Source organism: Chiloscyllium plagiosum, unplaced genomic scaffold (genome assembly GCF_037043375.1).
Source record: "Chiloscyllium plagiosum isolate Xiang-an unplaced genomic scaffold, Cpla_swu_hap1 HiC_scaffold_4, whole genome shotgun sequence".
Classification (NCBI taxonomy): Eukaryota; Metazoa; Chordata; class Chondrichthyes; order Orectolobiformes; family Hemiscylliidae; genus Chiloscyllium; species Chiloscyllium plagiosum.
The window spans coordinates 68,408,636-68,435,430 of NW_028270142.1; the positions used below are offsets into that span (position 1 = coordinate 68,408,636).

The 26,795-nt window shown below is 41.3% G+C and overlaps 1 protein-coding gene across 1 annotated transcript in view; it reads left to right on the forward strand.

Moving 5' to 3' along the window:
* The first annotated feature begins 685 nt into the window (after nt 1-685).
* The window catches only part of dipk1c (divergent protein kinase domain 1C), a 39,868-nt gene continuing 13,758 nt past the window's right edge, over nt 686-26,795 (forward strand). Inside the window, exons 1-3 of the mRNA XM_043688446.2 lie at nt 686-1,107; nt 20,671-21,366; nt 24,873-25,037. Coding sequence (XP_043544381.2) covers nt 919-1,107; nt 20,671-21,366; nt 24,873-25,037 — 1,050 coding nt within the window. The 5' untranslated portion in view covers nt 686-918. The remainder of the gene's footprint in view (nt 1,108-20,670; nt 21,367-24,872; nt 25,038-26,795) is intronic.

Here is a 26,795-nt window from a genome sequence, read left to right on the forward strand (position 1 = left end):
CAATATCTATCAATTCATCACAAAAAAAAGGTGATCTGGTCATCACTTCACATTGTTACTAAGTTACCTCTGAATGACATTCGTGGGATGCAAAGGGATCAAGGAGCAAAAATTGAACTAGACTGGCCCTAATGTCAAATCAAACCTATGGGTATCCCTTCTGTAATGGCTAGAAGCTCGTCATTGCATAGTGTTAATGAGGCTTTGCTGTGTAACTGGTCCTTCCACTTTCTGACCGAAACATGGAATTCTTTCTGGAGCCTGAACAAGTCGCGGATTCTCAGATGACAATTTATTCCTCAGATATCGAGGTTCTTGACAATCCACGTAATTCTGCATATACCTTTATCCTTTCCCTCCAGCGTTATACAGACATTTCATCCAATCGCGGTAATTGAAATGATATTTAATCAAGTTTATTTTCCTTTCTGTCTTCTTCAACCTCTAATTTAAAAAAAAAGTGAAACACAGGGTGAGGTCCCACTGGGAAACGTTATGATACTCTTAACAGTCTGATTCTGGCACTCGGGGTTGGGGGAAGGTGGGGGGAGTAAAAATGCGGAAGTACGTGATTTAAATGCAAAAGCAATCTGGGAACCTCCAGGAGAAATGAAAGTCTTGGGGGATAAACGTGAGCGGGGCCAGTGGGAGGATTTGCTGCGTCTCTTGTCTGTCTTTTGGGGCTGTCACACTGATGTGGTGTGTGGGTGGCATCTCGCAGGCGATGTATGGGAAGGGCTCGCTCCACTCAGATTGCTTGTGACTGTAATATTGCAGCTTCACTGGGACGTTCAGAGACTTGTGGCTATCTGAAGGCTGGCCCAGAGAGATGTCGGGTCTATTGGAAAGCAGCTCGGTCAGGACACCGAGCTCTCCCCCACTCGGTTCAGGGGGCTGAAGGCTGAAGGTGCTGGAGCCATGCCTGCAGTTATCTGGACTCCTGGTTTTAGGCAGTTTCGAGCGAAATTGCTCAGGAAACCTGTTTTCCTCTGCTTTCTCCTGTGGATCGGTTGCTGGCTGCTTTTGAACGCGTCAATCTTCATCCGCAGGAGTCTTTTCGCGGAATACTGCACTGATCAGAGGAGTAAAGGGATCCTCCGTACACTGGTAAAAAAAACTTTCACAATATAATGGGTGAAACAGATGTGCAGAAACTAATTGCTGCAGTAACCATTGATGCGGGAATGTCTGGACTTCGCCCATCAGGAGGATGCAATTTTACAAATGAACAGAAGCCTATTCTTTACTCTACACTTTATCGGTTAATCGTTCTATCCTAAGAGAAGTGTGTTACATGAAAAATAAGTAAAACTTTCCCAAAATATTCCGAAATTTAGGCGTCATTGCATAACAAAGCCCTCGGATTCCCTTGATGTTGTATGTCGGCCAGGATTTGATGCTCCAAGTCTATTTATTCAGTTGTTTTTAATCGGGGAAGTGGGAGAGAGGTAGTTTTAAATCGGATAATTATGTAAGACCATCAGGTATCAAAATAAGTAATCATTAATACATTATTAGGCGCCTCCAAGTTGCACGATAAGTTCTGTTCATTTTTTTTTTGAGTAACAGGGAGTTCTCACAATGTCTACGAAAAGCTGGGAAACAGACAAGAGGGATGCAGCAGCTTTATTTGGAGTCCGCGTTGTAACCTAATTTAAAGTGAGCGATTAATAAATGACTCTGATTGTGGTTATTTGCATAAATCTGCATCTTTGAAAAGTTACTAAATCAGTGCAATTTATCCCTATTCAAAAAAAAGTTACTAAAATATTATACAGGTTTAAAAGTCTTTTAGTTTCTATTTGAAGATAAATTACGCTGCTGCAACCGGGGCCCCTTTCTGACAGCGAGCGGTGCCTCTGCTGCGGACTGTCTGTGAGGAGGTGATTCAGAGGGTAACTAATGATACCTCCTCAACCCCACCCGTCCCGGCAAAGGATGAGCATCGACACCGAATCAAACTTCAGTTCATAAACTTTCAAGTTGCTTGTACACACCGTCACCGCAGCGAAGTAATTTTAACCTTTTCTTTGTTATTTATCGCCACCCACCTAACAATTTGATTTCTATCCCTTGTAATCGCAGAACAAGCAGTGGAGGGAAACTGGAGAAGCCTCTGCACCAAGCTCCTTACAAGTCACCCAGAAATACATTTGCCTTTAATAGTTAAATAAAGTCTGCCCCGAGGAAAATTATATTTAGCGAGATCGGTAGTTTAGAATAGCGTTTGAAGCTTAAAACAAATCACTCCCCCCACCCCACCCCCTCATTGAAACGGGATCGGATTTGTGTTTGGTTTAATTTTCGAAATATTATTCACCAAATGTCCAAACAAATTCCACTGATTGCCTTACTGGCTACTAGTAGCCACTGATTTAGGTCGACACATTGAGATAGGATTGTACTTTCTGGCAGAATTAGGAGCAGGATAATGCTATTCAACCCCTACGGACTGTTCTGCCATTCAGTAAGATCAAAGGTAAAGGTAGAGGTAAAGTCTCCCTTGCCCTACCTGAACATAAGGCTACTCTCTCAACAGAGAGAGAGAGAAATAACTGGTGATCACTTAACCTGAGGGCAACCATGCCTCAGGCAAGGGGAGATGTTGTAACCTCAACCTGGGCAGCAATTGAACCCACCTATTGGATTCACTCTGCTTCCCAACACTGAGCTAACAATCACCCTATGCCCTGAGCACCATATTCCTGTCTCCAGTAACCACTGATTCTCTTGTTCATATTGAATCTCTGTCTCCCTTAAAAATATTCAATGGCGCGCCTCCACCTCCTCGCTGGTAAGAGAATTCTAAAGACTCAAGACCCTCTGATAGAAGTGAGATACCCCATATTTTAAAACCAGGTCCCCGAGTTCTAGCCTCTCCTGCAAAAAGGAATATCCTGGAGATTATTCTAATTGAATTACTAAACCTCCATTAGCTGGATTCAGAGACTGCACCAATTGTAGATTACATTTTCCAGCCTGTGGCAGTGTCACTCTTTGCAGTTGTCCTGTAAGTAAAGTGTTCAACTAAAGATGGCCTAATTCCTGTTGCATAAATGAATTGAGTTGAATTTTGTAGTTGGCGTTCTCATGTCAAATAAGATTATTTCAATGATCAACAGTAAGACAGACTATTCCTATCTTCCAGCATGTGCTGTTTGTAAATTTGGTCATTGAGAATCATAGTATCATAATTGAACTGACAGTAATGAGTACTTATGGGAGTCACAGTTGAATACTTTGCAGGTAACTGTGGCTGTTTTTATGTAAAAATATCAAAACAGAATAAAGTCAGAACTTTTGATTTCTATTTTACTTGAACCACTGGCTGTTTAGAAGACAAAATAGGCCGATAAGAATTTTTACTTTGTTCGTATGTTTGGGTGCAGAAACAAATCTATTTCGTCATTAGTCCACTGTTGGTAAGGACAATGTATTGGATTTGAATTTTAGGTGGGTGTGGAGGTAAAAGTGTGCATCTGATTCTGAGACAATGTGACCGCTCCAGCAACAGATTAGGAGTAGCCCACTGGAAATTTTATAAAGTCTGTATTTAATTACTGTTTTGCAATATCACAGGAAAACCATTGCTGTCTCCCTGTACAATTCAATTTCATTTGGTGTGTGTGCTCATTGCATGTACAAAGTGTTCTTCATACACAAAATCATAATTAATTCAGTTTTCCAAAGCAGCAATGGAAAGCAAGGAAGCTGAGGGGTGACCTGGTGGAATACATAAAATTGAGAGGCATGGATAGGGTCATTTTCCCAGGGTGGATATGTCAAATACTTGTACTATGGGGTATAGTTTGTAGTGAAAGGGGAAAAATTTAAAAGAGATAGCAAGACATGTCATTTACACAGCAAGTATCTGATACCTGAAACACACTGCCAGGGAAGGTGGTAGCAGTTTTAGGTGTTGGAGGTGATTTCCTCGAATTCCAGGACCAGCAATTGCTGTTTTATATGCTGTTGCATTGTTTTGGAACTTTGGAAAAAAAAGTCAAAACAACAGCATTTTAAAAGGGAGAAGAACAGACAAAGGAAACACATGGTGAGGCCAGTGCAGGAGAGAGAGAGAGAAAAAAAGCTGCACAGTTACTGCCTTTGCTGTTTGAATTTGTGTATCGCTGGACATCGAAGTGCATCTGGAAAAATAACAAACAGTGAAATTCACAACTAATCTTGGAGGAACTGTTGGACGAAGTTCACAGCACAGAATCAGATAAGTTAATTGTTGTTTTAAGTCTGTCCAAGAGAAAGGCTGCAGTAGTGGGTACAGTGGATTCTTTCTTGATTATATCTTTTTGGAGATAAGTCTCTTGATTAAACTTAAAATATAAGCCATAGCTATTAATTTAACCTGGGGCAGTGTTTGTAGAGGAATAAGACAGTGTTATTTTCTGGGTCTGTAGATTGTGAAGGAGCAAAAATAGCCTTTACAGTGATATGTACTTCTTGTCAGTTGTGGGAGTTTAAAGAGAATTTAAGGGTGACTGCGGATTATATCTGCCATAAATGCTGTTGGATGCGAATCTTATCAGATCAAGTGGATTGGTTGGAGAGACAAATAGAAATGATGAGGAATTTGCAACAGCTACAGTATGTGATGGATGGCAATTAGAGGAAGGGGGGAAAGTCTCAGATACAGTCACATAGATGGGTTAACTCCAGGAAGGGTAAGAGAGGTAGGCAACTAGAGCAGGAGTCTTTTGTGGATATACCCATTTCAAACAGATATGCTGTTTTGGAAAATGTAGGGGGTGATGGATTCTCAGGGGAACGTAGCACAAACAGCCAAGTTTCTGGTATTGAGACTGGCTCTAATGCAACGAGAGATACGTCTGCTTCCAAGAGATCAATTGTGTTAGGGGATTCTGTAGTCTGAGGTACAGACAGACGTTTCTGTGGCGAGCAGCGAAAAAGGGGAATGGTGTGTTGTTTCCCTGGTGCCAGGATCAAGGATGTCTCAGAGAGGGTGCAGAATGTTCTCACAGGGGAGAGGGGCCAGCAGGAGGTCATTGTCCACATTGGAACCAACGACATTGGAAGGGAAAAGATTTGAGACTCTGAAGGGAGATTACAGAGAGTTAGGTAGAAATTTAAAAAGGAGTTCCTCAAGGGTAGTAATATCTGGATTACTCCCAGTGCTACAAGCTAGTGAGGGCAGGAATAGGAGGATAGAGCAGATGAATGCATGGCTGAGGAGCTGGTGTATGGGGGAAGGATTCACATTTTTGGATCATTGGAATCTCTTTTGGGGTAGAAGTGACCTGTACAAGAAGGACGGATTGCATCTAAATTGGAAGGGGACTAATGTACTGGCAGGGAAATTTGCTAGAACTGCTTGAGAGGATTTAAACTAGTAAGGTGGGGGGGGGTGGGACCCAGGGAGATAGTGAGGAAAGAGATCGATCTGAGACGGGTACAGCTGAGAACAGACGTGAGTCAAACAGTCAAGGCAGGCAGGGACAACGTAGGACTAATAAATTAAACTGCATTTATTTCAATGCAAGGGACCTAACAGCGAAGGCAGATGAACTCAGGGTATGGTTCGGAACATGGGACTGGGATATCATAGCAATTACGGAAACATGGCTCAGGGATGGGCAGGACTGGCAGCTGAATGTTCCAGGATACAAATGCTACAGGAAGGACAGAAAGGGAGGCAAAAGAGGAGGGGGAGTGGCATTTTTGATAAGGGATAGCATTACAGCTGAGCTAACGGAGGATATTCCCGGAAATACATCGAGGGAAGTTATTTGGGTGGAACTGAGAAATAAGAAAGGGATGATCACCTTATTGGGATTGTATTATAAACCCCCCAATAGTCAGAGGGAAATTGAGAAACAAACTTGTAAGGAGATCTCAGCTATCTGTAAGAATAATATAGTGGTTATGGTAGGGGATTTTAACTTTCCAAACATCGACTGGGACTGCCATAGTGTTAAAGGTTTAGATGGAGAGGAATTTCTTAAGTGTGTACAAGACAATTTTCTGATTCAGTATGTGGATGTACCTACTAGAGAAGGTGCAAAACTTGACCGACTCTTGGGAAATAAGGCAGGGCAGGTGACTGAGGTGTCAGTGGGGGAGCACTTTGGGGCCAGCGACCATAATTCTATTCGTTTTAAAATAGTGATGGAAAAGGATAGACCAGATCTAAAAGTTGAAGTTCTAAATTGGAGAAAGGCCAATTTTGACGGTATTAGGCAAGAACTTTCAAAAGCTGATTGGAGGCAGATGTTTGCAGGTAAAGGGACGGCTGGAAAATGGGAAGCCTTCAGAAATGAGGTAGCAAGAATCCAGAGAAAGTATATTCCTGTCAGGGTGAAAGGGAAGGCTGGTAGGTATAGGGAAGGCTGGATGACTAAAGAAATTGAGGGTTTGGTTAAGAAAAAGAAGGAATCATATGTCAGGTATAGACAGGGTAGATCGAGTGAATCCTTAGAAGAGTATAAAGGTAGTTGGAGTATACTTAAGAGGGAAATCAGGAGGGCAAAACAGGGACATGAGATAGCTTTGGCAAATAGAATTAAGGAGAATCCAAAGGGTTTTTACAAATATATTAAGGACAAAAGGGTAACTAGGGAGAGAATAGGGCCCCTCAAAGATCAGCAAGGCGGCCTTTGTGTGGAGCCACAGAAAATGGGGGAGTTACTACATGAATATTTTGCATCAGTATTTACTGTGGAAAAGGATATGGAAGATATAGACTGTAGGGAAATAAATGGTGACATCTTGCACAAATGTCCAGATTACAGAGGAGGAAGTGCTGGATGTCTTGAAACGGTTAAAGGTGGATAAATCCCCAGGACCTGATCAGGTGTACCCAAGAACTCTGTGGGAAGCTAGAGAAGTGATTGCTGGGCCTCTTGCTGAGATATTTGTATCATCGATAGTCACAGGTGAAGTGCCGGAAGACTGGAGGTTGACAAACGTGGTGCCACTGTTTAAGAAGGGTGGTAAGGACAAGCCAGGGAACTATAGACCAGTGAGCCTGACCTCGGTGGTGGGCAAGTTGTTGGAGTGAATCCTGAGGGACAGGTTGTACATGTATTTGGAAAGGCAAGGACTGATTCAGGATAGTCAACATGGCTTTGTGCGTGGGAAATCATGTCTCACAAACTTGATTGAGTTTTTTGATGAAGTAACAAAGAAGATTGATGAGGGCAGAGCAGTAGATGTGATCTATATGGACTTCAGTAAGGCATTCGACAAGGTTCCCCATGGGAGACTGATTAGCAAGGTCAGATCTCATGGAATACAGGGAGAACTAGCCATTTGGATACAGAACTGGCTCAAAGGTAGAAGACAGAGGGAGGTGGTGGAGGGTTGTTTTTCAGACTGGAGGTCTGTGATCAGTGAAGTGCCACAAGGATCGGTGCTGGGTCCTCTACTTTTTGTCATTTACATAAATGATTTGGATGTGAGCATAAGAGGTACAGTTAGTAAGTTTGCAGATGACACCAAAATTGGAGGTGTAGTGGACAGCGAAGAGGATTACCTCCAATTACAACAGGATCTTGACCAGATGGGCCAATGGGCTGAGAAGTGGCAGATGGAGTTTAATTCAGATAAATGTGAGGTGCTGCATTTTGGGAAAGCAAATCTTAGCAGGACTTATACACTTAATGGTAAGGTCCTAGGGAGTATTGCTTGGAGTGCAGGTTCATAGCTCCTTGAAAGTGGAGTCTAAGGTAGATAGGATAGTGAAGAAGGCATTTGGTATGCTTTCCTTTATTGGTCAGAGTATTGAGTACAGGAGTTGGGAGGTCATGTTGCGGCTGTACAGGACATTGGTTAGGCCACTGTTGGAATATTGCATGCAATTCTGGTCTCCTTCCTATCGGAAAGATGTTGTGAAACTTGAAAGAGTTAAAAAAAGATTTAGAAGGATGTTGCCAGGGTTGGAGGATCTGAGCTACAAGGAGAGGCTGAACAGGCTGGGGCTGTTTTCCCTGCAGCGTTGGAGGCTGAGGGGTGACCTTATAGAGGTTTACAAAATTTTCCCTGGGGTTGGGGAGTCCAGAACTAGAGGGCATAGGTTTAGGGTGAGAGGGGGAAAGATATGAAAGAGACCTAAGGGGCAACTTTTTCACGCACAGGGTGGTACGTGTATGAAATGGGCTGCCAGAGGATGTGGTGCAGGCTGGTACAATTGCAACATTTAAGAGGCATTTGGATGGGTCTATGAATAGGAAGGGTTTGGAGGGATATGGGCCGGGTGCTGGCAGGTGGGACTAGATTGGGTTGGGATATCTGGTCGGCATGGACGGATTGGACCGAAGGGTCTAATTCCATGCTGTACATCTCTATGACTCTAAGCAGAAATAATAGCAATGTTTAAGAGGCATTGAGATAGATACACAAAAATGCAGGAAATAAAGGGATTCTGATATTGTGCAGGTAGATGGGATCAGTTTAGAATGGCATATGGTTAGCATAGACGTGATAGACCAAAGGCTGATTCCCTTCTGTACTGTTCTATGTTCCATAATCCATAAAAATTAAGTAACTGTGCACATCTTTCAAAACAAATATTGTTTCCTAAATATTGTTAGCTGCCTCAATCATGTATGTTTTATCACACCATACGATTCTCCCCTCCCTTAAGGAGGATAACCTTTCTGATCTGGAGATATATTTATAATTTTTTAAAACATTTACATATATTTAAGCATTTAATTCCACACAAATATACGTGTGTGTGTGTGTGTGTGTGTGTGTTAAACATGTGCCCAGGTGTGTATAACTACACTCTGTAAAAACATCTAGTGAAGACATTTGGAATCTAAGAAACTGAGTTTTAATCTTTTATTCTTTCATGGAATGAGGGCATCATTGGGAATCCCAGCATTTCTGTTCGATTCTAATTGCTTTGAACTCAATGGATTGCTAGAGACTTCAGAGAGCAGTTAAGAATTAACCACATCACTGTGGTTCTGGAGTCACATGAAGGCCACACAGGCAGGGATAACACAGTTTCTTCCTTAATGAACCAGATTGACTTTTATGACATTCAATGATTGTTGTCATGGTCACCATTACTGAGACTATATTCCAGATTTTCATTTCAAAATTGAAAAACCAGCATCTGCTGTGGTAGGACTTAAATCCATAACCCCAGTGGATTCACATGAAATAGTGACTAATATCATTACCATTATGCCATTGTCCCCTCAACAGTAAAAAGCTCCTGGATATTCTCATATATCAGTTGGCTGAAACAGCACTGACATTTAAAAAAGTAATTTATTGGATATGTGAAACATGTTAGATAAATTCACAGTGTATACAGAATAATTATAAACCAGGAAAAGAAGATATATTAATAATTCTTTTGATAAATAATAAGAGTAGGAAATAAATGAATGGCTGAGCCTGAATAGGAGCTAAAAAGGAAATGTCTTTGTGGAGGCAGCAGTTGAGGGACTAAAAGAGTACTTTGCATCTGTCTTCAATAAAGAAAAATAATCCTTGCAATATAGCAACAAAGAAGGGAACAGTAGGAATACTGAAGAGAATAGAAGAGGAGAGAGTGGAGTCACTTTAAAAAAGTCAAGAGTCCTCAAAAGAGAAAATTTATTCAGTCTGGATGGAATGTATCCGAGGTACCCAAGGAAATGTGGGTTAAAGTTGTGATGGATCGGGAGATGTTTTCATTACCTTGTTGAATAGGGGGTGGTGATGGTGAGCTGGATGTTTGCCAATGTTACACCCATTCCACTGAAAGGATGAAGGACAAAGCAGCTAACTTGAAGCTGAACAAGTGGTGAGAAACTTTAAGGTAATAATCTGAGACAAAAATAATTTGCATTTCAAGAAGTTTGGCCACACAGGAGAGTGAAAAAGGAATTTGTTACAGACAATTATGTTTGACTAACTACCATGTGTTCCTTGATAAAATAATGGATTGAGTTGATGAGTTGTTGATGTTACATATCTGTACTTGTGAAGGAATTCCACACAAAAAAATTGTAACAATCTTGTAGTCCATAGAATAAAAAGGACAGTGGCAGCATAGGATAAAGATAAAAGTCAAAGGTAGCAATGAATAATGTTTCTCTGACTGAAGGGTGCTATGCAGTTCTAAACACACTAAAGGTCACTAATAGGACCACAGTATTTTGATATGTATTAATAATTTGAACTTGAGTATGTAGGGAATAATTTCAAAGAATTCAGAAATCTTTGTAAAAAGACATGATGAGAACAATAATAAACTTTAAAAGACATTTAGACTTCAAGAGTGATGAATTGGTCAAACATATGATGGACTATATAAAAATGGAAAGGATTACCTGGTGGTAGAAAAAAACAGAAGAGAAGAAGGTGCAGGGACTGAGTTCTTTCACAGCAACAGACCAAGGTAAAGAGGCTGTTAAAATTAAGTATGGATTTCTTGGCTTTATTATTCAAAAAACATAGTGTGCAAAAGTAGCTAAGCTATGCTCGACAATTATAAACCACTGGTTAGGCCTCAGCTGGATTTTATTAAATTCTGTGTTCACTTCTGGCACCAAATTTTAGGAGGAATGTCAAGGCCTTGGAGAGAGTACAAAGAGATTTATTAGAACGATACCAGGAAAGAGGGGTTTCAGCTATATAGAAAGACTGGAGATGTTGGGACTATCTTCCTTATAGCAAGGAAGGTTAAGAGGAGATTTTCTAGTGGTATTTGAAAACATGAATAATTTTATCAAGTATTAAAGATACACTGTTTTCATTGAAAAAAGCACCAATAACCAGACAATATAAGGTAATTTACAGAAGATTAGAAAATGACGCAAGGAAATAGTTTTACGTAGTAAATTGCTATGATTTGGAATGGACAAAGTGAAAGGTTGTTGGAAACAGATTCAAACAGTAATAATATTCTGAAGGGAATTGGATGAAATTCAAGGGGGATTTTAGAGAGAGAAGTATAGGGAAGAAGATTTATTTGGCTGGTTCTATCAAAGAACTGCATCTTGCTGTGAATAGTCCCTTTCTAGCCTCTATCAGTCAAATGTTTCAATGGAAGAGTCTTTCCTTTTAATTGTCAGTCTGTGGCTATATTTCAAATTATAATAGTTTCCTTGAAATTTCTTTTAATGAATAAACATTTATTTCACATCAAATTGCCTAATGTGAGAAAATTAGACAAAAATATAGTAAAAAGCAAAATGCAGTAGGAACAAAGTGAGACTTGGGGATATGAGACAAGGGAGGGGATACTGAGACTCGAGTTTGGATTAATGGTAACAAATGTAGGGAGTTATTTTTTAACAAATGATGCTGATGACACTAACCAGAAAGTCTGGTTCAGCTATTCATTTGTCATTGTTTATTGCTTTATTTGGAATTTCAGAAGATGTAGCGCCTGTGCTTCAGGTATATTCCTACTGTGTGACAAATAAAACAGAGTTCAAACGCGCAACTCAGATGAAGGAGCAGACATATTTTCCAAAACAAAAACGGGAAGAGGAGATTCCTTCTGGGAAACAAGATTAAGTAATAGCCCAGAAATTATGATTCAGCCCATGATCCTCTACTGCTCAGACTTCTGTTATTTGATTGATGATAATATGGAGCTCCCCATTTTGGCAACTGTCCTGTAATTTACTCCCAGATAAATCATTAGTTTCTAAAAAATATTTATTTAGGAAGTTGGCTATCAACAGATCACTGAGTTTATTCATCATATGTGAACAGCTGTTTGGTTAGCTGTCTGCATTCCTGTAGTATATTAAATCATAAAGTCATAGAGATATACAACATGGAAACAGACTTTTCGGTCCAACTTGTCCCTGCCGAACAGATATCCCAACCCAATCTAGTCCCACCTGCTGGCACCCAGTCCATATCCCTCCAAATCCTTCCTATTCATATACCCATCCAGATGCCTTTTAAATCATGCAATTGTACCAGCCTCCACCACTTTCTGTGGCAGCTCATTCCATAAATGTACCACCCTCTGTGTGAAAAAGTTGCCCCTTAGGTCTCTTTTATATCTTACCCCTCTCACCCTAAACCTATGCCCTCTAGTTCTGGACTCACCCACTCCAGGGACTTTGTCTATTTATCCTATCCATGAGCCTCATGATTTTATAAACCTCCATAAGGTCACCCCTCAGCCTCCGAAGATGCAGGGAAAACAGCCCCAGCCTATTCAACTCTCCCTATAGCTCAAATCCTCCAGCCCTGGCAACATCCTTGTAAAACTTTTCTGAACTCTTTCAAGTTTCACAACATGCTTCCGATAGGAAGGAGACCAGAATTGCATGCAATATTCCAAAGTAGTCTAACCAACATCTTGTACACCTGCAAAATGACCTCCCAACTCCTGTACTCAATACTCTGACCAATAAAGGAAAGCATACCAAACGCCTTCTTCACTACCCTATCTACCTGCAACTCAACGTTCAAGGAGCTATAAACCTGCACTCCAAGGTCTCTTTGTTCAGCAACACTCCCCAGGACCTTACCAATAAGTGTATAAGTCTTGCTAAGCTTTGCTTTCCCAAAATGCAGCACCTCACATTTATCTAAATTAAACTCCATCTGCCACTTCTCAGCCCAGTGGCCCATCTGATCAAGATCCCATTGTAATCTGAGGTAACCTTCTTCGCTGTCCACTACACCTCCAATTTTGGTGTCATCTGCAAGCCTACTTACTGTACCTCTTTATGCTCGCATCCAAATCATTTATATAAATGATGATTACATACCTACATGCAACTCAACATTTACACCAATCCTTGTGGCACTCCACTGATCACAGGCCTCCAGTCTGAAAAACAATCCTCCACCACCACCCTCTGTCTTCTACCTTTGAACCAGTTCTGTATCCAAATGGCTAGTTCTCCCTGTATTCCATGAGATCTAACCTTGCTAACTAGTCTCCCACAGGGAACCTTGTCGAATGACGTACCTAAAAGGTAAAGTTGCCATAGTCCTACTGGACTATAGCAATGCTCTCTCACTAGAGTGAGAGTGATTACTAGTGGTCATTACCATTTCTCAAGCGAGGGGAGAGGTTGAGAAGGACAGTCCATCATGGTAACCACAATATATAAGATTTTATAATGGTATGGAGGATTATGTAAAGAATTACACCTATTAAGCATGAGAGAAATATTTCCTCAGGCAATATGCATTCAGATAACATTACTAGAAATTTGTCAGGCCAGAACCTTCAGTACAGAAAAACAATGTATATTAGACAGTTTTGCATCAATCCTCTGTATAGTGTTTTAGCTGTATTTAATCTCCTACAACATGCATTTGTTCAGAAACTTTTTGAAACTTGTGAAATTCCAAATTTTTCCAAGCAGTTTTTCACATTTATCAAAAAGCAATTTACTTTAAATGTAGCAGCAGAAGTGAGGCTAACAACTTTACTGAACAGGATAGCTGTGTAATAAGTACTTGCTGCCTGCTGCATGGTGAGTAAGGATTGGAAGGAGAGAGAAGGGGCAGCATAGAATGCTGCCAGTGCCAAGAGGTCAGTGAGATGGCACCATTTTGAACACATTTTGAACATTACACTAAGAACTACATAGGCCTTACGCGAAAAGAAACAAAACTTGTACAGGCTCCATTTCACCTGAAAGTAATTACTGATGTCGACTTGGGTAATATTTACAAACTAGCTTTGCTCTCCTTTGGTGCAAACATCACTGCTGCTTTGAACTTCCAGACCAGTGAGTAATTTAGGATACCTGTGAGTAACTTCACTACTATCAGCCAGTTTGCTGCTCGTTGTATTATTAGATGTGGCAAATGCATTCTTTCAGGAATATATGCCTACTTGCAACTCAACATTTACAATCTGCAAGAGCAGAATCAATTAAACTAAACACTTCTATGATGTGGAGATTTCTTCGGTCAGTAGGTAATGGGCATTCAGGATTCAGAATCTTAAGCTTTAACCACCTTTGCTCCCCTCACCTTCACATTCAACAAAGCTCCCCTGCTTTGCAAGGTTTGTTTTAGGAACAAGAGGCTTTTGATCATAGGGTCATAGAGATTTACACCATGGAAACAAGCACTTTGGCCCAACTTGTCCATGCCACCTAGTTTTCACAATTAATCCTGTCTACTTGCCTGCATTTAGTCCATATCACTCTATACCAATCCCATCCATGTACCTGTCCAAATGTTTCTTAAATGGCAAAATTGTACTCGCCTCCACTACTACCTCTGACAGCTGTATCTCTTGCCTCGCACCTTAAACCTATGCCCTCTCGTTTTAGACTCCCCTAGCATGGGGAAAAGATGTTGGCTATTAACCTTATCTGTGACTTTGATGATTTTATAAACCTCTAGATCGTCATCCCTCAGTCTCCTACGCTCAAGGGAAAAAAGTCCTAGCCTATCCATATAACTCAAACTTTCTAATCCAGGTAACAATCCTAGTAAATATTTTTTGCAATCTTTCTAGTTTAACAACATCCTTTCTAAAATAGGGTGGCCAGAACTGCACACAGTATTCCAAATGGGGCCTTTTTTTTTTAGATTAAATTACCTATAGTGTGGAAACAGGCCCTTCGGCCCAACAAGTCCACACCGACCCGCCGAGGAAAACCCACCCATACCCCTACACTTACCCCTTCACCTAACACTATGGGCAATTTAGCATGGCCAATTCACTTGACCTGCACATCTTTGGACTGTGGGAGGAAACCGAAGCACCCGGAGGAAACCCACGCAGACAGAGGGAGAATGTGCAAACTCCACACAGACAGTCGCCTGAGGCCTTACCACTATCTACACAGCTGAAACAAGACGTCCCAACACCTGTACTCAATGCTCTGACCGATAAAAGCAAGTATGCCAAAAGCCTTCTTTACCTGTGACTCCATTTTTAAGGAGCTATGAACCTGTAAACCTAGATCTTTTCCATAACACTCCCCAGGTTCCTACCTTTGACTGTGTAAATTCAGCCTTGTTTGACCTATCAAAAAGCAACACCTTGCATTCATCTAAATTAAACTCCATCTGCCATTCCAAGCCCACCAGTTAATCAAGATCAAGTTGTATTCCTAGTGGGCGGCACGGTGGCACAGTGGTTAGCACTGCTGCCTCACAGCGCCAGAGACCCGGGTTCAATTCCCGCCTCAGGCGACTGACTGTGTGGAGTTTGCACGTTCTCCGGGTGCTCCGGTTTCCTCCGGGTGCTCCGGTTTCCTCCCAAAGATGTGCAGGTCAGGTGAATTGGCCATGCTAAATTACCCGTAGTGTTAAGTAAGGGGTAAATGTAGGGGTATGGGTGGGTTGCGCTTCGGCGGGTCGGTGTGGACTTGTTGGGCCGAAGGGCCTGTTTCCACACTGTAATGTAATCTAATCTAATCTAATAACAGTCTTCACTGTCCACTATATCACCAATCTTGGTGTCATCTGCAAACTTACTAACCATACCTCCTAAATTCTCATCCAAATTATTTATATAAATGATGAATAATTGTGGATCCAGCATCAATCCCTGTGGCATACTGCTGTTCAGGGACCTCCATTTTGAAAAACAACCCTCTACCACTACCTCTACCTTCAAGCAAATTTTGTATTCAATTGGTCAGCTTTTTCTGGATCCCATGAGATTTACCTTTACTCAACAACCTACCATGCAGTATCTTGTCAAAGGCTTTGCTGAAGTCCATGTAGACACCGTCTACTGCACTTGATGTAGTTTTAAATTACGTGATTGGCTCACTTTACAACTTCCTCTAGAGTTTTAAGGCTTGTGTTATCAAGCAATATCTGCCCCTTACACTAAGCATTGCATTGCATATCTCACGGAACAATAGGATTAAGTGTCATGCCGTATATGAAACTAGAATGTGAATTGTTTATTGATCAAGCAACATGCTGTTGCTTAGCAATGTTTAGCTCCAGTCCTGTGCAGCAGGATCTCTAGCATCTGCAGTCCTCACTTTCTCTTAGCTCCACACCTGTCATATTGTAGCTGGGATCAAAATGGCTCTTTGACGGTGCACCTCTAATTTTAATTTGGTTTTAAAGAGAATTCAAATTAAACAAAATCGCATGGTAAAAATGATTGAGCTTGATGTTTATAAAACTATTTATTGTTAAATTATTGAACTACACACTGGGGAACAATGTTGTCTCAGTGAACACTTCAATGCTGAGGGAGTGCTGAATTGTCTGAAATGACATTCTTTTGATAAACCCCTCCCTGATTGCCTGTTACAGTGATTGGAACATTTCATCATTCAACAAGGAGCAGTCAATACTCCCTTGGAGTCTTTATTTGTATAATTGTTTGGTTAGTTTGCTGCCAACATTCCTTCTTTCTCTCTGCAGAGTCTAGGGCTTTCTAATTATCAGTTGTATTGATATACTACAACTGCTCTAAATAGAGGAAACAGTTAATTATATAGCAAGGTAGCCTACTGCATGATAGGAACAGCTAACTTTTTTTAAAAATTCACTAATGGAATGTGGGCATTTCTGGCAGGGCCAGAATTTATTGCCTATCCCTAGTCGCTCTTGAGAAGCTGGTGGTGAGCTGCTTTCTTGAACTGCTACAGTCCATGTACTGTAGGTTGACCCACAATACTGTTAGGGAGGATGTTCCAGGATTGTGATCCAGCAACATAAAATAAGTGAGGGTAAATTTCCAAGTCAGGATGGTGAGTGGCTCGGAGGGTAATGCAGGTGGTAATGTTCATGTGTTTCTGTTGCCCTTGTCCTTTTAGATGGTAGTAGTTGTGCATTTAGAAGATGCTGTCTCAGGACCTTTGGTGAATCTCCGCACTGCTTTTTGTAGATAGTACACACTGCAGCTCCTGAGTGTCGCTGATAGAGTAACTGAATGTTTTTGGATATGATGCCAATCAAGTGGGCTGCTGCGTCTTAGATGTTGGTGGGGCTATACTCAACCAGACAAGTGGGAAGTATCCCAACACACAACTCACTTGAGCTTTGTATTCAGTGGACAGGCTTTGGGGAGTCAGGAATCAAATTATTTGGTGCAGGATTCCTAGCTTCTGATCTGCTCTTCTAGCCTTAGTATTTATATGGTGAATCCAGTTCAGTTTCTGGTCAATGGTAACCCTCAGAATGTTGATGGTCAGTGATTCAGTGAAGGTAAAGTTAATAAATGTCAAGGGGCAATTGTCCCTTATTGGAAACGTTCATTGCCTGGTACTTGTGTGGTGTGAATATTACTTGCTACTTTTCGGCTCAGGCGTGTTGTTCAGGACGTACTGCATTTAGACATGGACTGCTTCAGTAATAGATGCTGAACATTGTGCAATCATTAGCAAACATTCCCACTGGTGACCTTATGATGAATGGAAGATCATTGATGAAGCATCTGAAGATTGTTGGATCTAAGACACTTGCTCCACTTAGTAACTTAGGACAATCAGGAGCTGTGCAGAACACATCTGCTCCCCTTAGGAACTCATGCAGATCTCAACTTTCTCCGCCCAAAGACCATATGACATAATCCAAATGAGTACAGTTTAATGTCAAATTTACATGACCTCTTTGGGGCCCATGACCTGATACAACATGTTGGCCAATACTTTGCCTCAAAAAGCGCAACTAAGAGTTTATGAGTGGACCAGTCATTTCACTGCTCAAGATAGAATGTGCTGCTAAGTAAAATGGGTGCTGTTACTTTAATATAAAAGAGTATGCTGCAGAGTAAAGCAAACTGCCAGCTAACTTTTTTTGTTTCCTCCTTGTTACATGGTAGGTTCTTTGCTTCAGATTGTGTGAGCTGCAGTCACCCGTGCCATCTTCCAGTTCATATGGAGGTCAAAGATGGACCGGGTCCGAAGGGACTCGCTGTACAAAGATCTGGGCAACGGGAGAAAAAATACACCCAATGCCACCCTCACCCTGATGGCCACCTTTGTGTGTGGCTGCATCAAGCTGTGTGTGGATCCCCGGTACGCAAACACCAAGTGTCACTACGTACTGAGGTTCTACCTGTCCCCGGTGTTGCGAAGGATGGGCCTGGCCTCGCTGCCGCAGAACGCTCCAAGTAGTTGGATCGTTCCATATCACCTGTCCTTCGTGGAGAAATTTATGAAGAAAAACACCTTTGACCACAAGTCCACCAGGAAGTGGTCAGCACGTAGTGTCCTTGAGACCCTTCGGGAAAAGGAAAGGGCGGATCCTATCGAGCGGTTCCCTGAGCAGACTGTCAAAGCCATTTGGCAGAATGCCTCATCGCCAGAACTTTCCAACAAGCACCAAGACATGGCTTGGCTGGTGGTGAGAAGGGCTCTGCCTGTGAGATCCTTTATGCACGCCCGGACTCTCAGACGCACCACACGCTGCCCTCGAAGTGGCTGCGGGGGGGACGAGACTGTCACACACCTCCTTCTGGAATGTGCCTATGCAGAGGAAGTCTGGAGAGGAATGCAGTGGTGTTTGTCGAGGTTCTTCCCGAGCAGTGCCGTGACGCGGGACTCCGTGCTCTACGGCCTGTTCCCTGGGACGCACACCGAGACGAACATCAACTGTGCCTGGAGGATCATCAACTCGGTGAAGGACGCTCTCTGGGTGGTCCGAAACCTGTTGATCTTCCAGCTGAAGGAGTTGACCCCGACTGAGTGTTGCAGACTGGCACATTCCAAGGTCCAGGACTACGTGTTGAGGGATGCGCTGAAGCTTGGGGCAGCTGCCGCCAAGGCGCGGTGGGGAAAGACCACCGTATAACATCTTCCTGTCTAAGAAGAACAGGGGGCCCATGCAGTCATTTGGGCTCTGCTGACGCCTCAGCTAAAAATTTAATCGTACAGACCTGTAAATAGGAATGATTATTCTGTTTTCGGTATGCAAACAAATGGAATGTTTACATATGTATGGCATGTCCAGTTGTATAGATCATCAAAGTATTTTATGAATAAAGTATATTTTTGAAATAAAAAAAAGATAGACAGCATATCATAGAGTCCCTACAGTGCAAAATGAGACCATGTGGCCCATCAATACTGCACTAACCCTCCAAACAGCATCTCACCCAGACACATCCCCACACCTGATCCACCACAGCTAATTTACCTAGTTTGCACATCCATGCACATTACAGGGTAATTTAGCAGAGCAAATCCACCTAATATCCACATCTTTGGAATGCGGGAGGAAACCAGATCACCTCATAGAAACCCACACACATACAGAAAGAACTTGCAAACTCCACATAGACAGTCACCCAAGGCTGGTATCAAACCTGGTTCCCTGGCACTGTGAGACAGCAATGCGGAGCCCTTTAAGGGCTATTTGCTATGGCCAATAAAAGATACATATATTCATAGCACAATACTGCATGGAAACAAATCCTTTGGTCCAATTCACCCATGCCAACCAGATATCCTAAACTGATCTCATCCCATTTGCCAGTATTTTGCCCATATCCCTCAAAAACCTTCTTATTAATGTAACCATCCAGATGTTTTTTAAATGTTATAATTATTCCCGCCTCCACCACTTCCTCTGGCAGCTTGTTCTATACACTCACCACTCCTCCACATGAAAATGTTGCCTCTCAGCTGCCTTTTAAATCTTTCCTCTCTTGCCTTAAACGTATGTCTTCTAGTTTGGAACTCCCCTACACTAGGAAGACAACTTTGGCATTTTATCTTTTCCATGTCTCTCATGATTTCATAAACCTCGATGAGATCACCACTCATCCTCCGACACTCCAGTGAAAAAAATCCACAGCCTATTCAGCCTCTCCCTATAGCTCAATCCCAGCGAAATCTTTATAAATCTTTTATGAACCCTTTCAAGTTTCATAATATGTTCCTTTTGCAGGGAGAACAGAACTGCATGCAGTATTCTAAAAGTAGTCTCACCAATGTCATGTTCAGACACAACAGGTTATCCCAACTCCTGTACTCAATGTACTGATCACTGAAGGCAAGCCAACACCTTCTTTGCCACCCTATTTACCTGTGACTCCACTTCCAAGGAACTAAGAAACTTTGGGGTGCAGGATCATTGTTCAGCAACACTCCCCCACTTCCCAGGGCTCCACCATCAACTGTATGAGTCCTTCCTTTGTTTTCCTTACCAAAAGTTTAATGTCTTACATTTATCTAAATTAAACTCCATCTGCCACTCCTTGGCCTATCTGATCAAACTCCCATTGAGATACCCTTTTCACTGTCCATTACAGCACCAATTTTGATGTCATCTGCAAATTTACTAACACTATCTCCTATATTCACACCCAAGTCATTATATAAATGATGAAAAGCAGTGCACCTAGCACTGATCCTTGCGGCATAATACTGGTCACAGACCTCCAGTCCAATAAACAACCCTCCCGCACCATCCTCTGTCTCCTACCTTCAAGCCAATTTTGTACCAATTGACTAGTTCCACCTTAATTCTATTGATTACTGACTAGTAATCTTGCTGACCAGTTTACCAAGCTCTTGTATTAATTTTCATAAACCTTGAAGAAAAATATTGGAACATTCGGAATTTTTGAGAAAAGACTTAACAATTCTATCCAAGAAACAATATAAAGGTTGATGCCCAAATATTCCCTGTTACACAATATTTCAGAAGTAAAGATTTTTGGCACAGGCAACTTTCAAGTTTGATTGAGTTTTAGAAACATTATGCACATATTTTGTAGCCCTCTGTTTCAGTAAAATATTGTACAGCTGACTCTCTGTGTTTCTCTGTTTGTTTCAGTGTCAGGACTACAGGCAAGGTATCCTAACTGGAGATTTATGTGAGGATTTATGTGTGACACAGACTATGGTTTACAAACGCTGTCTTTACTACGACAAAGGGAAGAAAGTCATCCAGGCTGATTGGAATGGTCAGCCCATAATTCTGAAATCCAAACTGGAGGACTTCCTGAGCTATGAAAGTCTGTACCTATTGGATGAGCGAGAAAGCAGACCCATTCCAGATGTTGATATCCTCGTCTTTACTGCATTGGAAATCAAACATTCCTTGGGCCTGGATGTGAAGAATGTCACAGTACCGCAGCTATGGACCAAACACCTAAAAGGCAGGACAGGCTCGTTCTCTAGGGCAGAGCTGGCCAGTATGTGGTCCCTCTTTCAACAGGAGGAGTATGTGTTTTTCCAGTTGCTGCAGGACCTCAGTAAGCATGTTCTCAGAGTGATTGGCTCCTGTGGACATTTCTATGCTGTCGAGTACCTTACAGCTGGTCACGCTTGGCACCGCAGCCTGTTCTCCCTTGAGAAGCTGGTCCCCCTTTCCTGGCGAGGCAGTAGCAGAAAGGCATGGTGGCAGGTGACAAATGGAATCGCACTGAGTTTCCTCGAATTGGCCAGACATTTTGAGAATGATTTTTCTCACCAGCTTCACCTTTGTGACATCAAACCGGAAAACTTTGCCATCAGGGCTGATTTAACGGTAATTTCTCAGCAAGTAGGGAATGGGAATCAGTATCAAAAACACAGACACATTTGTTTCAAAATTCATACATGAATTTAAAGAGTATCTTAAATCCAGACTTATGTCTTCGAGATGAGGAGAAATTTCTTTGTCCAGAGTGTGACAGCCAAAGGAAATCTCTGCCATAGAAAGCAGTTGAGGTCAAAACATTGAATGTTTTCAAGAAGGAGTTGGATATAGTTCTTAGATCTAAAGGGATCAAATGATATGTAGAGCAACTGGGAACAGGATTCTGGGAAGAGCTGGATATTCAACTATGATTATACTGAATGGCAGAGTAAGACCAAGGGGCCAAGTGGCCTACTCCTCCTAAATTCTGTTTCTACATAATTAAAGACCAACTATGATCCAATTGAAAGGCAGAACAAGCTAGAGTGGCTGAGATAAATCAGTTCCTCTTCCCATGTTCCTAGATTTCAAGGACATAGATTGAAGTGCACACAGGACATGTCAATAAAGGGGAGAACTGTGTGAAGTTCTAGCTCATGATTGTTAAATGGACCAAAGCACATAAGTGAGTGTGGAACAGAGACACAGCACTTTTCCCTGACAGAGGATTTATTAACTTGTGCACAATTCTCCTCATACTGGTCCAGAACCACAAGTAAAACCCTGTTTACTAAATTCACTTGACAATAACACTAGTTATCATGCAGTAATTCCTGCTAGAATTGAATGTGTGTCTGCATATATCTATGTATGTATATCTGCACATGTGCATGTGTCTACACATGCATCTGCATCTGCATTTGTGTGTGTATATCTGCACATTATGCACATGTTTGTGTCTGCCTGTACATATATAGTTTGTGTTTATGTACGTGTCTGTCTATGGATATTTTTGTAAATGCGTGTGACTGTGTGTGTGCATATGCATGTGATTATACAAGAGTGTGTGTCTACACAGTCAGTGTATATGTATGCAGGTGTATGTATGTGTGGGCTGATTGTGATTTATTCAATTTTCAGATATTAATACAGGTAAAAGATAAACTTCTTTTTACTAAAAGGGATGTTAAACACTTAAGTCAAGTGATTAAATGTATAATTTAATCCATTAATTTCAAATTCCTCTCTCCATTATTGTTCCGGAGGTTGATCTAATTATTATTAAAAGGTTGAATATTGTCTTTAAATTAACTGAGAGGGGATCAGATTCAAAGTGTTTCTATGGTAAGAGGTTTTATATTACATTAAGGGTTTTTTGCATTGCAATATCAGTTTCATGTATAAAAGAATAAGACATTTTTATAAAGATATCCATTTTTTATGTTGAAACTGAGACTGGAACCTGTGATTCTCCAGAAGCTCAAGCATTGTACACAAAAGAGAATGTTCATGGAATTTAAGTAAAACAGCAGGCTCTGTGTTCATCTTCTTGTTATCTTAACAATGCACAAGAGGTCAGTTTCATCTTCACACTAAGTCTCTAGGGCATAGTACCTGCCTCCAGAATGTTAACAAGAGTTTGTTATAGATCAAAGGAAAAATGAACTTGGCATTTTCACATTGGCCTCAATGGAACCTATTCCACCTCAAGTCAGTTATCTTTACGTGTGGTGGAAGATAACACCTATAATCACAGTTCCGAAATTGTCATACGAGTGTGTCAAGGGGCAGGCAATGGAGGGAGGGGATACTGTGTGATTATCTCTGAAATAGCATTGTTGAAATAGGTAGGGGAGTATGGAGTATGTCATTTATTATTCATCTCACCCAGTTAAGTCATTCATATTAAATTTGATCCAGACCATACAGCCTCAAACTTAACAACATAAAACTACTCACAAGTAAAGCAACAAAAGCAAAGGAATGTATACAGTTTATAGTGTAGTTGATTAATGCAGGATGTCCTAGGACACTTTCCAGCTAATGAAGGACTTCCTGGCAGTTAAACTTGGATCATGGTGACTGGTGATCTCCACTCAAAACCTGTTGAAGCTCAAGGAGTAAGAGAAAAAACAGAGGTCTTTGGAAGAAGAGGCACCAAAGAATCCGCAAATGCTGCAGAGACTTTGCAATGATTCAGAGTTTCTGGGTGTCTGCTCCCTTCACTCAGAGAGATAAACATCCTGTCCCTAGTTGGCCACTGGGAAAACTGCTTGGTCCACCAGAAAGGCTGTGCCTCAGGCCTATGTGTACTGGTAGACCCTAAGTGATAATGAGGTTTGCCAGCGGAGACCTGGCATAACTATGCTGACACTGGGCAAGTTCCTGATTGAGGGCATTGCAAATCCCAACTTCGAGAATTAATGACTGTTTATACTAATAGTCTTGGAGGATGTACGGAAGCTCAATCTAGGTGGTGGGATGAGTTTGTTGGAACAGTCATTGATTTTCAATTTTACAAGTAAGCAAGTACATATGAAGAGCAGATCAGAGGCTAGGAATCCTGCAGTGAGTAACTCACATGACTCCCCAAAGCCTGTCCACCATCAACAAGGCACAAGTCAGGAGTGTGATAGAATATGCCACTTATCTAGATGACAAGAATTTGAACACTCAAGAAGCTTGACCCGATCTAGGTATAACAGCCCTCTTAATTGGCACCAAATTCAATACCTTTCACAATCATTTCCTTCGCCACGATGTACAAGATGCACGGAAACAACTCACTAAGGCTCCTTCAGCAGAATCTTCTGAACTTCTGACCTCTACAGCTTATAAGGAGGAAGGCAGCAGATATATGGGAACACCACAACCTGCAATTCATCTCCGTGGCACATACCATCCCCTGGTTTGGAAATGTATTGTCATTCCTTCCCTGTCACTGGCTTGTGTTAGGATGTCCCTCCCTGACACAACAGTGGGTGTATCTACAACACATGGACTGCAGCAATTCAAGAAGGCAACTCACTACCACTTTCACCAGGGCTATGAATCCCGCAACAAATAGAGATGGAAGTACTAAATGCCCAATAAATGCTTCCCCAGCTGATCTTCACATCTCAAGAACAAACATGAAAGAAATTACTAAGACAATTTAACCATCAGAAGGGGATGATATCAATATTAAAAGCCTGAATTGAATTTGAATCAAAGTGCTGCCCTGTCATCTTCTTCCCATAGAAAGTCTTAATCTAGAAAAAACTAATAGGAAGGTGTTTATTTAATGCACAAGTGCCTTTAGTGATGGTTGAAAGTTTTGCATTTTCAGTCTTTAATATCTAGAATCAAGTAAAAATATTTGTTCCTACAATTATATTTGATCATGGTTAAATTCATTCCTTGTTCAATTTCTGTCTTTATTTAAACCACACTAAGTTTCCCATCCATATCTCATTAACATAGCAAATAGAAATGTTTCTGAACACATTTAAGGTTGTATTTATTAATGATGATTGGGAGCATTTTCTATCATATGTAAACTCATTTATAAAAAAATTATGAACAAATAGCTCTTTATTAAAGACTGGTAAAACTAAATTGAGGGTTTAAATAGTACTTCCATTTTACTGTTACAGGTTGTTACAATTGATGTCGATATGGCATTTTTTGAACCCAAAATGCGTGCCATCCTTGAACAAAATTGTACAGATGATGAAGACTGCAACTTTTTTGACTGTTTCTCCAGGTGCAATATTAAGACTAAAAAATGCAGAGCAGACCGTTCAAATAATAACCTCCAGGTAAGTTGTAATTTTTTACTTTAAAATTTCATAAATAATTGTTTTTAATTATCATTAATTTTTGATGTAATATTCTAAATGGAATATTAGATGCAATTTATGACCATTATGAATATAACCAGCAAATTGGTTCACAAATTGGCTCAGTGGTTAGCACTGCTGTCTCACAGGGCCAAGGACCCGGGTTCGATTCTAGCCTCAAGTGACTGTGTGGAGTTTGCACATTCTCCCCCTGTCTGCGTGGGTTTACTCCCACACTCCCAAGGATGTGCAGGTAGGTGAATTGTCATGCTAATGTGCCCATAGTGTTCATGGATGTGTAGGTTAGGTGCATTGGTCATGGGAGATATGGGGTGGGAGTTCTTCGGAGAGTCAGTGTGGACTTGCTGGACCAAAGGCCTGTTTCCACACTGCAGGGATTCTATGAAATCCTAGCTCCAGCTTCTTCTATGGCTGAACAGTTACTCATTGCCTTTCAAAGGCTTCTGTGTTTCTTGTCTCTCCAAGTGGCATTTCTATCCCTGTTTATCAACTGTTATAGTGAGGAAGCAGGCCATTTGGCATATCAAGTCCACACCACTCCTCCCAATAGCATCCCACCAACCCTGCATTTTCCATGGCTAACCCACTGAGCCTATACATCACTGGACACTATATGCAATTTAACTTGGCCAATACACTTAACCTGCACATCTTTAGACTATGGGACGAAACTTGAGAACATGAAGGAAACACGTGCAGACACAGGGAGAACATGCAAACTCCCATAGGCAGTCACCCAAGGGTGGAATTGAACCCAGGTCCGTGGCCTTGTGAGGCAGCAGTGCTAAGTTCTGAGCCAATGTGCATGCTGCATCTGCATGCTAGCTTTCACTAACTTATGATCAAGAACCTTTGACATTGACACTTTCCAATATCTCATAATTTAAGAAATATTCTGCATCTTATTTCTTCCTATCTTCTTTACACGTTTCCACAGTATATTCCATCTGCCATGCTTTCAACCACTCACTCAGCCTGTCTAAATCCCCTTGAGGTTTCGTGGCATCTTTTTTGTTGCTTGCATTCTTGCCAAGTTTTGTACAATTTGCAAACTCGGCAATATCACAAGTAATCTCCATATTACAATTATTGATATAGATGGTGAACAACTAGGCCCAAGCACTGATCCTTATAACCTCCATTATTCATAGCCTGCCAACCTGAGAACAGCCCAGATTTGTGTGTTGGGCTTTACCCAAAAGCCTTTTCAAAGTTCAAATACATCTCATCCAGTTTCCCACTTATTGGTTCTATGATATTCTCAAAAATGTTAGTAGTTTGTCAAACAAGATTTCCCTTTCACAAATCCATGTTGACTCTACCCAATCCAACACTTATTTTTTAACTGTCCTTTGTAATCGATCGTAGTATGTTCCCTACTGGTGATACCAGGCAAACATGTCTGTAATTGTCTGTGTTCTCTGTCCTTTCTTTCTGAAACAATCATGTTACATTTGCAACTTTCCAATTTGCAGGCACTACTACATAATTAATAGAATTTTGAAAGACGATGCATCCATGACCTCTGTAAGTGGGTTTTCTCTTTCAACCTCTAGAGTGAACACTATCGGGACCTGGTGACGACATCTTTTAGTCCTGTTAATTTGCCGAATTTTACTTTTTTATTAACACTAATTCCTTTAAGTTAAACACTCTCAGTAGACCTTTGGATCTTAATTATTTCAGGGAGACACAGTGTTCTTCCTCTGTGAGGAC